The 14,114-nt window shown below is 46.6% G+C and overlaps 4 protein-coding genes across 4 annotated transcripts; 3 read left to right on the top strand and 1 right to left on the bottom strand.

Annotated features, from left to right (window-relative positions):
• Positions 1-643: 643 nt before the first annotated feature.
• Positions 644-2,236, top strand: C7M61_001697 (Ca(2+)-binding ATP:ADP antiporter; the record flags this gene model as incomplete). The annotated part of the gene is made up of 1 exon (XM_024857096.1): positions 644-2,236. The coding sequence occupies one exon, from the start codon at positions 644-646 to the stop codon at positions 2,234-2,236; it is 1,593 nt and encodes a 530-aa protein (XP_024714976.1).
• A 40-nt stretch (positions 2,237-2,276) lies between these two features.
• On the bottom strand, positions 2,277-2,916 carry C7M61_001696 (uncharacterized protein; the record flags this gene model as incomplete). Its single annotated transcript, XM_024857095.1, has 2 exons — positions 2,277-2,306; positions 2,368-2,916. The coding sequence occupies 2 exons, from the start codon at positions 2,914-2,916 to the stop codon at positions 2,277-2,279; spliced, it is 579 nt and encodes a 192-aa protein (XP_024714975.1).
• A 230-nt stretch (positions 2,917-3,146) lies between these two features.
• PMS1 (ATP-binding mismatch repair protein) lies at positions 3,147-12,404 on the top strand (the record flags this gene model as incomplete). Its single annotated transcript, XM_024857094.1, has 3 exons — positions 3,147-5,920; positions 6,821-9,317; positions 10,161-12,404. The coding sequence occupies 3 exons, from the start codon at positions 3,147-3,149 to the stop codon at positions 12,402-12,404; spliced, it is 7,515 nt and encodes a 2,504-aa protein (XP_024714974.1).
• A 67-nt stretch (positions 12,405-12,471) lies between these two features.
• Positions 12,472-13,683, top strand: C7M61_001694 (S-adenosylmethionine-dependent methyltransferase; the record flags this gene model as incomplete). Its single annotated transcript, XM_024857093.1, has 1 exon — positions 12,472-13,683. One exon carries the CDS (start codon positions 12,472-12,474, stop codon positions 13,681-13,683), a length of 1,212 nt encoding a protein of 403 aa, XP_024714973.1.
• Between the last annotated feature and the right edge of the window lie 431 nt (positions 13,684-14,114).

The following is a 14,114-nucleotide window of genomic DNA, read 5'->3' as shown; positions in this document are numbered from 1 at the left end:
CACTCTTCAGGGTAAAGCATGCAATTTTTCTTGAATATTTTTAAAATGCGACACTTGCTTGCTTTGAGCAATCTTTTGCCAAAACTTGCCGGATATGTTTGAGAAACAAAAATTCGCAGCCATTACACCTTCACTTACAATTCTACTCTTTGAAGCTCAATAATGTACATGTGTCATTTTAAAAAAATTGAACCCATAGAGCTTACCCAAGATACTTTATCTGCTAGTGGGAATTTCAAGTCCCCTACAATTATTGATTTGGAACCTAAAATAGCAGTCTTCTTGTTTGGTTTTGCTATTTTCAGTAATTTTTTCCTCATAAGAGGCATCATCTCTTCACACAAAACTCAAAGAACAGCTTAGAAAGTATATTACATATAATTTTTCACTTCTTGGCGAATATCTATGCCTTCGCTGGTTTGATCTTGTGTAACAGCTTAGCGAGTCAAGCCTGGAACTTTTTGGTCACATGACCTTTTCCCACAACAAATAGACTGCCTCAAAAAGTCGATTACTGCTCGGCAGGCTTTTACAACCCTTTACACTTTAACGCCGACCCGGCCGACCCATAAACAGCATTTGCATGACCTTTTTGACCTTAAGGTTTACTTAGACTTCATTGAACTTCATAATATTCGCATAAATGGACAAACCACGAAAAACGCCTGATGACTACCAGACTCTTTTTGACAAACTAGATATAGAGCAAAGAGGCCAAATCACCTTTCTGGAGTTCAAAAATGCTGTTAGAACATTAAATCACCCTGTTGGTCGCAATGCCGATCTTCTTGAACAAGTCTTCCATTCATTCGACTCCAATCATGACAACATCATCGACTTCGATGACTTCAAGCTATACTTAACGACCACTGATGACCAAATATTGAAAGGATTCAACAAGATTGACCTGGATAGCGACGGAAAGTTGACGCGAGCAGACTTCATCAATTATTTGAAGAAGACACTCAATCTCAGCCCGACCGACCATCTCATCGATGAGGTTTTCAGCAAGATTGACCACAACTGCCATGGTTATATCACCTACGATGAATTTCGAGACTTCCTTTTATTGATGCCTCGTTTACACGGTTCCAGAATCAAAACGGCCTATACATACTTGGCTGAGGAGCTTGACTTGTCCGCAGACGGTGATGTGACGTTGATCAACTCGTTTATCAGCGGGTTTGGCTTCTTCTTGGCTGGAGGTCTTGCAGGAGTTGTATCCAGAACATGTACCGCTCCATTCGATAGAATCAAGGTGTTTCTCATCGCCAGAACGGATCTTTCATCCACCATAATGCATAACAAAAAAGAGCTCGCCAAGCAAGTGGAATCAGGTGCTTCCACGCAAGCCATTGAAAAGGCAAGACAGAAGCTTCTCCAATCACAACGTGAAGCCCGTATTAGTCAGGCTGAAAAGCCACATCACAAAACGATCAGATCACCAATGATACAAGCAATCAGGACACTTTGGAAGCAAGGTGGATTCCGGGCATTTTATGTCGGTAACGGCTTGAATGTGATGAAAGTGTTTCCTGAATCTGCTATGAAATTTGGCTCATTCGAAGCTGCTAAACGAATATTCGCAAGGGTGGAAGGCGTTGATGATACCTCAAAATTGTCGAAGATATCGACCTACTTAGCAGGAGGCTTGGGAGGTGTGGCTGCTCAGTTCACCGTTTATCCTATTGATACCTTGAAATTCCGTGTTCAATGTTCCAATCTTGAATCACTGGTAAAGGGTAACCAGCTCCTTATCCTGCAAGCCAAACAAATGTATAAAGAAGGAGGGCTAAGGATCTTTTATAGAGGCATTTTTGTGGGTTTGAGTGGTATGTTCCCTTACGCAGCACTCGATTTGGGAACATTTTCTACAATCAAGACTTTACTTGTGAAGAGAGAGGCCAAAAAGCTTGGAGTCCCCGAAGATGATGTTCGTTTGCCAAATTACATGGTGCTTTCCTTAGGAGCCATTTCTGGTACTTTTGGAGCGACCGTGGTCTACCCTATCAACTTGTTGAGAACAAGATTGCAAGCGCAAGGCACTTATGCTCACCCGCACAGATACAAAGGCTTCAAAGACGTTTTCCAGAAGACTGTGGCTAGAGAGGGAGTGCCTGGACTTTTTAAAGGTCTCGTACCCAATCTTGCCAAAGTTGCTCCTGCTGTTTCGATCAGTTACTTCATGTATGAGAATTTGAAGAACTTGATGCATCTCGACAACAAGCTTGACTAAGTGTTGATATATTCATTGTGAACATCAAATCGCATAAAACCTATGCTGACATCCCCCACTGGAACGAAAACTGTGCGTTGTGTATCTTTTTCCAGCGTTAGTCTAATCCACGGTGAAGGCAGCGAGGAAACTTTGTTGAGATCATTCTCACCATCGACATTCAACAAAAGCTTAAAGAAGAAGTCGTTTGGCTGAGGAGCCTCCGTTCTCTTGAGCTCCTCAATGTGGAAAAACATGAGGCTGCGCAAGTTGGTGTTCACCACCCCTCGCGTGAAGTTTGGGATGTTGATCTTCGCAGATTGCGTATCTTTGAGAAGATTTGGGTTCAGAAGAAAGTCAAGCGAAGAGTATTGGCCTTTGAGCCCCGGGAACTGGCTAAAATTGGCAATATATCGCTGCCGTACATGAAGGTTAGTCTCATCATATAGTAACACCAAAACGTCATAGACCTTACCCCCTCCGTCCTTTTCAACCAAGACAGTGATCATGTCTATCGCAAATCTCTCGATATACTCATTTAATTCAGGTGCTCTGCATTGATAGACCACAAGGTCAAGATACAGCTTCTTGCTGAAGGCATCATCTGGGTAAATATGGTTAAAATAGATTATTTGAGAAATCCAGATGGAAATGAAGTCTCTTAGTGCTATAAGAACATCAGGTACAGTCAATGTGGACATTCACTTCAAGATGCTCGAAATACAGCAAAACAATATCTTAGTTGATAGTGTCTATCAGTAGCACAGAATTCGTGATTTCCGCACGTGATACAACTTCCACAACTTCACAAAGATCACAAGAATTTCCAACATCCACCTTATCAAACGCGTTTCAATTCAGCTGGTACTTGATTCCTTCAATTCGATTAACTAAGCATAGTTTTTGATTCTGCCAAATTCTCGTTGCGGAGATGCCCATCACGTCTATTGACGCGACTGACGTGAACAAGCTCACATCAGGACAGGTTATCATAGAGATACAGTCCGTTGTAAAGGAGCTAGTTGATAATTCACTTGACGCAGGGAGTAAACAGATTGAGATTGTCTTCAACGATTATGGGATCAAAGGCATTGATGTCATTGACAATGGCAAAGGGATAGATAAGGATGACTACGAGGCCCTATGTTTGAAGCATCACACCTCGAAACTCTCCAATTTCGAGGACTTGGAATCGGTTTCTACATTGGGCTTCCGTGGTGAAGCCTTGGCTTCCTTATGTGCTGTGGCAAGAGTGAAGATTACAACTTGTACTGCCTCCACATACCCTAAAGCGGCTACACTTGAATACGACAGCATGGGTAAAATGACGTCTCAAAATGTGGCTGTTTCCGGGAAGAAGGGTACAACTGTCAGCGTTCATGACCTATTTTATGGCTTGCCAGTAAGACAAAAGTATTTTGCCAAGAACGCAAAGAAAGAATACTCGAAGGCCTTGTCGCTCTTAGTGGGCTATCTCTTGCTCTATACAGATGTACGTTTTGTTGTATATCAAATAAGTGGCAATACTGGGAAGAAGTCGATGGTGATGGGAACTCAGGGAAGAGGAGCATCCGTATTTGACACACTTGTGAGTGTTTATGGAAGCAATGGCGCCCATGGTCTCATTCCTATTGACATTGCCACCGAGAATATTGAAGCCAGATTTAAACTTGGGATGACAAGTGTGCCTGTATCGCTAAAATTCCGTCTAAAGGGCCTTATACTGGATTATTCCTTCGGCATGGGCAGAGGAGCACTGGATAGGCAATTCTTATACGTTAATAAGAGGCCAGTGGTACACAAAAAGTTCACGAAGATACTTAATGAGGTTTACAAGACTTTCAATCACACGCAGCTGCCAGTTTTTGTCCTTGACATTGAGATTGACCAGACTTTCGTCGATATTAATGTTACACCAGATAAGAGAAGCGTCATGGTACAAAATGAGGATCTTTTAGGCGAGGTTCTACGGGAGGAGGTGACCAAATTCTATGACGGTATGCATAACATGGTACCTAAAAGTGACCTTGGAGTTGTGAGATTAGGCTCCGGCCTGGATGTCCTCGATGGAAAGCGGAAGGCACTGTCCGATAGGCCTGCCGACGACAAATCAAAGCGCTTGAAACAAATAACATCCAAGTCATTAACTGACACATTCTCTAGCAATAGCGATACTATTGTGAAAGACGCTGGATCTAATAATTCCACTGCCATTGATATGCACGAAGGAGAGGAAGCAGATGATGAAGAGCCGGATAAGGAACAAGAGTCACATCGAGAGGAAGAGGAAAATCCAAAGGAACATGATGAAGACGATCAACAAGTGCAGATGGACGAGGAAAAAGATGACGAGGACGAAGAGGAAGCAAACGAGCTTGAGGAGGAGAGGGTGGAAAATCTTTATGAAAATGTCAGTCTATCGGAAGAGAAAGCAAAACTGCCAAATCAGTGTGGTGATATCGATCAACACTCAAACCAATCAATTGAAGGTTTGCGCCACGAGTCTCCGCAAGTCGAGCTCCACCCAGATCAGAGAGAGCATGATTTTGCGGCCCCAGAAAATGCCGTGGAAGTGATAGAATTGACAATGGGAGGCGACGATATACATGTGTCTGATGACGCCGCAGATGATAGCTTCTTGTTGACTGAAGAAGCGCAGCTTTTTGTGCAACAAGATGAGACAATAGACGGCGATAACACGGGTGTCACAAGTGACCATGAAGCAGATAAATCCACAACAAAACCATTGCAAGAAGAAGCCAATGCTACTGTGGGTGCTACAGATGACGGGGTGAACTCTGACCACGAAGGCCACCATTGCAAACATTCGCTACATGATGAGACGTTCGAGGTTGATGAGAGCCAACTCCCGACTCACTCAGTTGGATCGGCGCTTGGACCAGCGGACCGTCCCCTCACAAGTCCCGGAAAAAAGACGTCCTATAGCGAACCCGTCAAGGGCATCAGCAGGGTTCTCAAGCTAGACAAGTTCGATTTGAGCAGTTGTATCCAGCCTGTGCCAGAAATCAAGAAGGAGAAAATCAAACAAGAGAAAGCTACTTTGGTGAATGTTCACGATGTGAGGGAGAAACTTGTGATTCAGAAGCTGGACTTCCCGCTCATGGAGGTTGTCGGACAGTTCAACCTTGGCTTCATTGTGGTGAAGCACGAGGAGAGGCTTTTCATAGTGGACCAGCATGCGTCGGACGAGATCTTCAACTATGAAAGGCTTTATCGACTGCTTCTGCTTCGAGCGCAACCGCTTGTGATTCCTCGCGTGTTGGAGCTTTCCCCAATCGACGAGATGCTTGTTCTCGACCAGCAAGAGCAGCTACGCAAGAACGGCTTTGTAGTAAGAGAAGCGCAGGAGCAAACACCCGGCAAGCGGGTGGAGCTTGTGGCAGTGCCGGTGCTGAAGAACGTGGTTTTCGACGACAGTGACCTCCACGAATTAGTACAGCGCCTTCATGACGTCGGGCCTACGCAAGGGTCTATTGTACGGTGCAACAAGGTGGATCTGATGATCGCTCTGCGAGCATGCCGCCTGAGTATAATGGTGGGGCAAGCGCTCAACCGAGGCACGATGGGCACGGTTGTGGCGCATCTAGCGGAGCTCGATAAACCATGGAACTGTCCCCACGGGCGGCCCACGATGCGCCATTTGGCGGACCTCGAAGGTCAAGGGTTCACCGAAGACTACGAATTGTAAATCGCCGAAGCTTCAAATGCGTGTTTGGCAAAATCGGCTCGGTCGGTTCGCAGCCATAGGCCCTGGTGCGTCGGGTGATGCACACGAGTCGCTGCGCCCGCAGCACGGCTTTCGAACAAAGCCAGCACTCGTAGATAAGGCATGAAGCCCTGTCTCGAAAAAGGCTGTCAAAACTCGGCACAAAGCTTTCAGCCAAGCACAAAATATAAGGAGAAGTTTCTCGGCGCTGCGGGTTATCGGCCGAGGCGCTGTGGTACCGGCTTTTATGGAGAAAGCAGGACAACCGCTGTCCTTTCGAGCCACTTGATCCTTCACACTAGTGAGCCCTTGCCGCTGGCGAACTAAACCCCCAATTGTGCCGCATCTGGGGGGCAGTCTGTTGCTTTTGCGCATGCTTTCAGGAACGAGGTACTGAAACAAAAAGAAAGAAAAAAATAAAAAAAACTTCTGGCTTTGTGTTCCTTAAATCCTAAGACATCGCCAAGAACACCAGGCTCTCCGGTACCGTATTGCTCTCTTGGACGCTAAGAGCGCTTGCGAGACCATCGGCTGCATGCAGCACGACAAAAGGGAACTGCCTCTGGCAATAAACACTAGAAAACCTGTCCACCGCAGTCTCTAACATCAGCGAGGCACCGCACTCTATAGACCAGACATATCTGGAGTCCGAAATAAACCTACTTTTTCCTTCACAATCACTAGCTGCTTGCCACTTTCGGCACTTCCACAAGAAACCCAATACAAAATTACCGCTATTTTATACGCCCCTAGCAAATGTCGCGATCTCCAGGCATGGTCAAGCCAGAGAGAAAGACAAGGCGAACCCATAAAAACTCGCGAGATGGCTGTCCGAACTGTAGGGCTAAACGAATCAAATGCACGGAGGAACTCCCTAGTTGTTCCAACTGTGTTAAGAAGAAATACCGATGCGGCTACCTTGACTTCCCCCAGGACCGCTTGGACCATATAAGACGGAAGAACGAGCAGAAGCACCTCCTAGATCCGCTGGATCTGTCGGACAAACCCACATCGCTGCTGGACACGCATCTGGGCAAGAGAAGCTCGGGCAGGAACCCGGTGTCTTCCCTGGAGTCTACGCTACGGCTGAAAAAGCCTTCTAATGGTGTCCAGAGGGCCCCATCGGTCTTCACCAACAGCTCAGAGAACTTCAGGTCCCAGGTGTACTCCGCTATCTTCAGCGATTTGAACAACAACGATATAAGCGTCATTCGTGAGATGCAACGCACCGAGCTCAAACCCTGGCAGGACTTGCTGACGATGTTTGAAAGTTCCGTTGCTCCAGACCTACCGGACCTATCGATGGAAAATGCATACTGGCCCACGCATCTAGATTTCGGCGGTTCAGGCTACATCGAATCTCAAATGGACGTAGGCACGGAACGCTCAGACTTCGAAACCCCATCTCACTTCACAGACAATAACCACGCGGAGACATCCAGCTTCAAAATCGACTTCAACAGTTCTAATGAACTGTCTCCGCAAATCAACGACAAGATAAAGCGCGAAATATCGCCGGTGATTAATGATGAATTTAAAAGCGGACACAAAAGGCGGAGTCCGTCCCAGTTCAGAAGGAAGGGAACTCCCCTACCGCACGCAGTCATTCAGACAACTAGATTCGCCAGAACTGTTGTTCCTCCCTCTCTCAAGAATCCCTTTCTTGAGAATGCCTTGCGCGGCTTGAAAAACGGTCGCCTTGACGTTCGCGAGTTCACAAACGATAAGTTCACCGCCATCATCCAGCCGGTCTGGAGAGATCAGCTCTACCAGCAATTTTGGCTTGCCATATTCAATCAGGCATCCATTCTCAACTTGTATTTTGTTTACTTCATCGATAAAGCTGTGAACATTTCCAAAAGAACCGCGCAGATCATCGTGAACCGGGAGTTTGAAAACTTCAGTAATCAGTCATCCGCAAGTCTGACGTCCACAAGCTCCTCTCCGTTGAGCAATCAAAGTCTAAGTCCTGCAAGCTTAGGAAATAGATACTCCGACTTTTTTTACAACCCGGATGACCTCAAGAGACTCAATCGTTTGCTGTATGTCACATACGGAAGACTCTTACGAGCGTTGCGTGAATCGACTGCCAATTATCATCAGGAATTCCCCATCAAGATGTCCATGTTTTCTGCATGGGCATGCTTTTGGAATACTTCATCTGATGTTTCCACACTTTGCATGATGTTTACTGGTGCCCTCACGCTAGCGACGAGACTACTCGCAGATGCATCCACTATTGATGACGTGAGCATGGCCGTGAGACAAGAAATTATGATATTAAATCTTCATTCCACTGCATCAATCATCCCGGACTTTCTGATCACTGCTATCACTGAATTGTCCAACACATTTAGCTCATACAAAAGAATTGTGAGTGATCTCCTTTACAACCATGAAAATGGACTCGTTAAGTACGAGCCTCTCACGGTGGAGACATTGCAGAATCCTATTTTCAAGCACAATGTCCATGAGATGACTTCGTTTTTGAAGAAGCTTCAGCATGAATACATCCCTCAAATGAGAACCATCAACAACCACTTTAAGAACTTGCATGGTATTGATCCTCTGGTGGAGGACTACAAGTTCGTGTCCCCCACCCTCATTTACAACTTGACATACGACTGGTTTAGGGTCTTCAGGGGAGACAAATTTTCAATGATCCCCAACACAAGCATTTTGAACAGGTGCCTTTCATTGTTTTTCCATGCTCTTGGGAGGGCCATGGCTCAAAGCATCCCACCAATACGATGTGTCATGCTCTTGGATCCATGTTATGTCATTGCTCCAAAGTACGGTTTCGAAGTTCCGCAGCCTCGCTATGAATATATGAACGAGTTTGAAGCATTATATTCAATTGACATGGGGTTGGTGCGGATGATCAAGTTTTTCGAATTCCGTCAAGCACTTTTTGGGTACCATATTGGCCACACTTTGGTGTCTGACTACATTCATCGTGTAGCAGAAATGGCACCCGCTGATTTTGAGTATAAAGATATTGTGAGACTCGGACTCGACAAGATTCGCGTCGCCGAAATGCAGCCCGCTAATCTCATAACGGGAACGCTCGAGGTCCAGAATTTCCCGATTTTCGATGACATAACGCAAGATCCGCAATGCTACCATACACTTCGGCAGGAGCTCGACCGGCAGGCAGTCGCCAGACGTACTGAGCCTTGCATTTTTGATTATGTGAAAGGTCTACTGAATCATGACTTCCAACCGGACAAGGTTTTGGAGGTATACATGAGAAAGAGGCAGGCCGAGCTGATGACACAGATATCGCCTGGTCTTGAGGAATTGCGTGTTTTCGGTGAACTTTTTTCAAAAAGCGGAAACGAGCTCATCAATGCCATCAACAAAAATAAACTGGCGGTTTGAATGCACATCAGCGAAGTCAGCTGTAGCATATAGTCCTAAATAGGACAGAGTGCGTACGGGGACGGAAACGGACGGAACGGACGTAAGAAGGACCGAGGCTATTATGAAGAAAAAAAAAAAAAAAAGGAAGAGAAAGTTGAAGGAAAGGCACACCATTCCGAAATTCCATCTGCATTTTACGCTACCAAAAGCCACGCTTTCTTGGGGATCCTCGGCCAACTGTCACCAGTAACTCCGAGTAAGGCGCCCCCACGGTCCCCCAATAATGAGGAAAGGGTAGTTGCATGCCTAGATGCGATGGGCATGGCTGCGAAAACACGGTGCGATCCTTCTTTCCTCAGATGTGGGAATAACCGCTTAAGTGACTTTCATGACTTGGCGCTGACTCAGTCGGACCATCGCAGCTAGTCCAGACAGGATATTTCATTCAACAAAGGGCTAGCAATGAGGGAGGCGAATACGATCCATTATATTGTTGTTTTTCTCGTTTCATGACTCACTTTGATGCAAGGATGCATGCCCGTTTTAGTAGCCCTTTGCTGTCTGTTGGAGATCTTGCATCCGGGCTCGTTCAAAGCAGAGCTTACTTTATATAGCCGTGTGTCCGCACTATGTGCGCGATTGCCGCCAGTCTCCACATTCCAACAGCCAAAGGGTTCACATACATTAATGGGCGAGGATAAGAAAGGGCCCTCGAGAAAAAAACACAAAAACAGCAAGCTAGGTTGTGCCACCTGTAAGCGCCGTCGAGTCAAGTGTCCTGAAAATTTGCCCGCTTGCACCAATTGTATTAAGCATGGAGCACGCTGCGAGTATTTGGACTATACTGAAAAACAGCTCGAGGACTTCCACAGAGCCAAGCTGGCTCAGGTGAAAAATCGTGAGAGGCTTGACAACAGAATCAACGAAAGACTGTCCGATCAGGATCTACGGCGTAAGAAACCCCCTTCAGAGGTCAAGAAGGAACCCGAGGTCAAGAATGAACCTGACCTGCCTTTTTCGAGAGAGGCTCTGGCTGAGGCCGAGGAGTCTGATCGAAAGGGCCTCGCTAGCCTTCGTCTAGATGATGGCGAACCATCTGCTCGGGAGAAGTCTCACTCCGACTTCCACGAGGAGCCGGTACATTTGATGGCATTGGACACAGATATCTTACCCATGGAGAATCAGAACTTCTTGGACCACCATATCCCTGACGATGTCTTGATCGGGATGAATCACGAAGTTCCGGGCCAAAGCACTCTTCCTGGTGGTGTTCTGGATGTTCTCAATTTTCAGCATAACGCCATTACCCAGAATTTTGACAACTTGTTGACCACGGGAGACGCGACTCAGATTATCTACCCAGTGTATTCCATTCACAACAGCTCTTCTGTTACTCCAGGTAACATGGAATGGGAGGGCGAGTATCCTGGAACGGATAATATCCTGGATCTTTTGCAGTATCAACGGTCACAGGGACCCACAGGCCCATTTGCAGCAGCCAGGGATGTATTTCGTTCTCCTGAGGTTACACGTCGATCAATGAGCTTGATATCGACTGACTCGGCTCCCTCGTTTGTGCCGATATCACCGGGACCAGCTCTTCCAGGAGCACAAGTTTCTCGTAAGAGATTTAAAGTGCGAGCAAGACATACTACCAATTACGAGGAGCTTCTTTACAACACTACCGCAACGTTGGCGCCACGAATCGCCAAAGGTGTGTCTACTCTACCTGAGATCAGAAGCTTGTACCATGTTTGGATCGGCTACTTCATCTACAAGGCATTCAAGTCGGGTGTGATGTTTCTGTGCTTGATAAACCTCACAACGAATTATCTCATTACGAATGTCTTCTCAGCAGAGCTGGACACTCGGTTTGATGCTCTTGTGCTGCTTACGAAAACAAGAAACATGCTCTTGGTTCACCTGATTCAACACTATGCAACTGTGATCAAGGGATTGCGCTCATTGCTCAATCATCATGGTGATCCAGAGATGGCAGCGTCAGTGTCATACATTTTGTCGCTCATGTCAATTTACGATCCAGGTGCCACGGCACACTCGACCACCTGCTTCCGTGATGGCATGTTCCTGGTGCTTAGTTATACGTTGCATCAGTCAACTCGACAGGGTATCGAACCTCCTAGACTCATCCCGATTCATTTGCAATTAATGACAAATGTTGCGAGGACGGTGTACTTGCCAGGCTATGGGACACTGTTTTTGTACGAGTTTGAAAGCATGTTTGCGAGATTTGGCTCCCTTATTGATCGTGCTGAGCGGGCACTGATGCATGGTGGTGGCAACTTGGTGTTTTTGAGAAGAAAATATAACGATTTATTGCTGTTCTCAAAAGATTCCATCAGACACCACCTCCCAGCGTTGGATTCGCACATGGACGACATTGAATTCCAGGAAGACGTCCTCTTCACTATGTTCAATCGCTGGTCCAAGCTTCAGCCTCCAAGGTTTTTGGCAGCTAACGGGTGTGCGGAGGGACTTGAAAAAGTGCTCAACTTATTCTACCGAGTGTTTCGAAAGGCGATTTTTGCGGTCGTTCCGCAAGTTCGTTTCCTCTTTCTTCGAGACTTTGACTCGCCGCTCATGTTGGATGTGTTTGCCAACTACAACACAACGACGATCTTGGAAGAGCTCAAGGACCTGAGCCGTGCTTCAGTACCGCATGATTTGTACAACGAGTTTGTACCCGAACTTCAGTACTTGGCTGCGTACTGTGTGCGTTTGATTACTTTCCTCACCATCAGAACGGCAATCTTGTACCGTAATTTGGTGTATGAGGAGAAAGTTCGGCAAATGATCCCCATCTACAACGTTGTGGAGTGGCGGAAATCGATTACCAATATCGAAGAGACGAGGCAGGAATTCCATGAGCTCATTGGGCTTCTGGAATACCCCATTCTGTCATTTAAGGATACATATATTACGCTGTCCCACTATCCGCAGATAGTGGATCCGCAGAGTCCCGGAGCCAAATTGGCAACCCCACGTCCTCCAGAAAATGATGGAGCTGACGGCGAGGTTGACATGCTCCTGCTCCAGGCCAATGGCTTGTTGAAGCATGACTTGTTTCCGGAACTCTGATACTTATTTATTATGAAATATGGGTTTGGAGATTATACTTGTAGTAGCGCGCGTATCAACCACTCTTATGGACGAGTACAACGCCTTGACCTCCACGCTATATGCGTTCTACACATTCGACCGCTGGCTGTATCAGCAAGTGTACAAGCCTAAACTGATAAAATACAAGTCCCTCTCGTCCGATGAGCAAAATCTTTTGGATTTCTATCCCCAGCTTCTCAGCAATCTCGAACAATGCTTAGGAATCAACGATTCATTCACCAAGCAATTGGCTCTTACTGCTGCCGAGGATTGGGGTGTTACTGCATCACCAGACCAATGGACCAAATGTACCCCACAAGATCATGATAAGGTACGGCTGACGCTTCTACAACTTGCCCGAGAGTGGAGTAGCGATGGTGAGGTAGAGAGGGAAACAACCTACAACAAGATTTTAGAGGCGGTACAAAAAAGAATCAAAAACGGTAAGGTTCTTGTCCCTGGATGCGGCCTTGGACGTCTTGTGTTCGAGTTTGTACGCAAGGGTTACTGGACTCAAGGGAATGAGGTGAGCTATCATATGCTACTAGCACTGGGATATGTGCTAAACCGGATGCCCATGGCACACTCACACACGGTGTTTCCTTATATCTTTAAACTGCTGCATGTTCTGAGACGTTTGTTTCAAGTACGCCCCGTCTCTGTTCCTGACGAGACCCCAACGTCTATCTACGAGAACCCTGATGCCGCAGATCTCATGTCTATGGCTGCAGGGTCCTTTGTAGACCTCTATGGTCCTCGCGATTTAGCTGTGAGCGAGGCTTACACTGAGGATGCTGCTGCTAGTGACTTCAGAGGGGAGAATGAAGGAGCCTTTGACGTCGTGGCTACATGCTTCTTTTTGGACACTGCCCACAACGTATTAGATTATATCAAGACGATCCACCACTGCCTTCGTGAAGGAGGCTACTGGGTGAATATGGGACCTACGCTTTGGCACTACGAGGGGGATCTGGGGACAATTGAGGTCGAGAAGGATGGGAAGAAAGCACACTCAATAATGGAAGGCATGGAGTTGACGAGGGACGAATTGATCGGTCTCGTAGAGAGAATGGGATTTGAGGTTGAGGAGCAGGATGTGGTGAAAACTACGTACTGCGGCGACCCCAAGGCCCTTGGGAACTTTGTTTATGACGCCGAGTTCTGGGTTGCGAAAAAGAGACCTATAACAAATGTGGCCACAAAAAACGCAGAGTCGACTGCAAACAAGGATTCCAGCGAAAACGAATCGAGAAAGTAAAGTTACTTCTTCACCCGAGAGCTGGAGGTCTAAGCCATGGCGATGCTTTGGTGTGTTTCAATCTGTGAAGCCTGTGTGTGTGGCTGCGAAATCGGCCCTGCGTCTCGACTTGCGTAGGCGAACAGTGAGGTGCACTTAACGAGCCTTCCACAATGGAAACTTGGTCAAAATTGACCTTTATCGGCTTAAACATGAAAACAGCTCTATTCTCGAATCGATGTCAAAAAATGTCGAATCAGTTTGACCGGCGTGTTAATGGCGTCCCCTGGCAGTGCAAGCTGTTGTACCGACGTCAATGCAGTCAGATTCATCGCTTTACCAGCTTTTCGTCAATGAACGGGAATCCTCGACTTCTTTTCCAGATCCCCCTTGTTATGCCCAAACGTTACAATCATTGTAAACGCAGAGTCACAGATTGGCCCCTAATGGCG

This window comes from Candidozyma pseudohaemuli, assembly GCF_003013735.1.
Source record: "Candidozyma pseudohaemuli strain B12108 chromosome Unknown scaffold00002, whole genome shotgun sequence".
Classification (NCBI taxonomy): Eukaryota; Fungi; Ascomycota; class Pichiomycetes; order Serinales; family Metschnikowiaceae; genus Candidozyma; species Candidozyma pseudohaemuli.
This window is presented reverse-complemented; position numbering and strand designations above follow the sequence as displayed.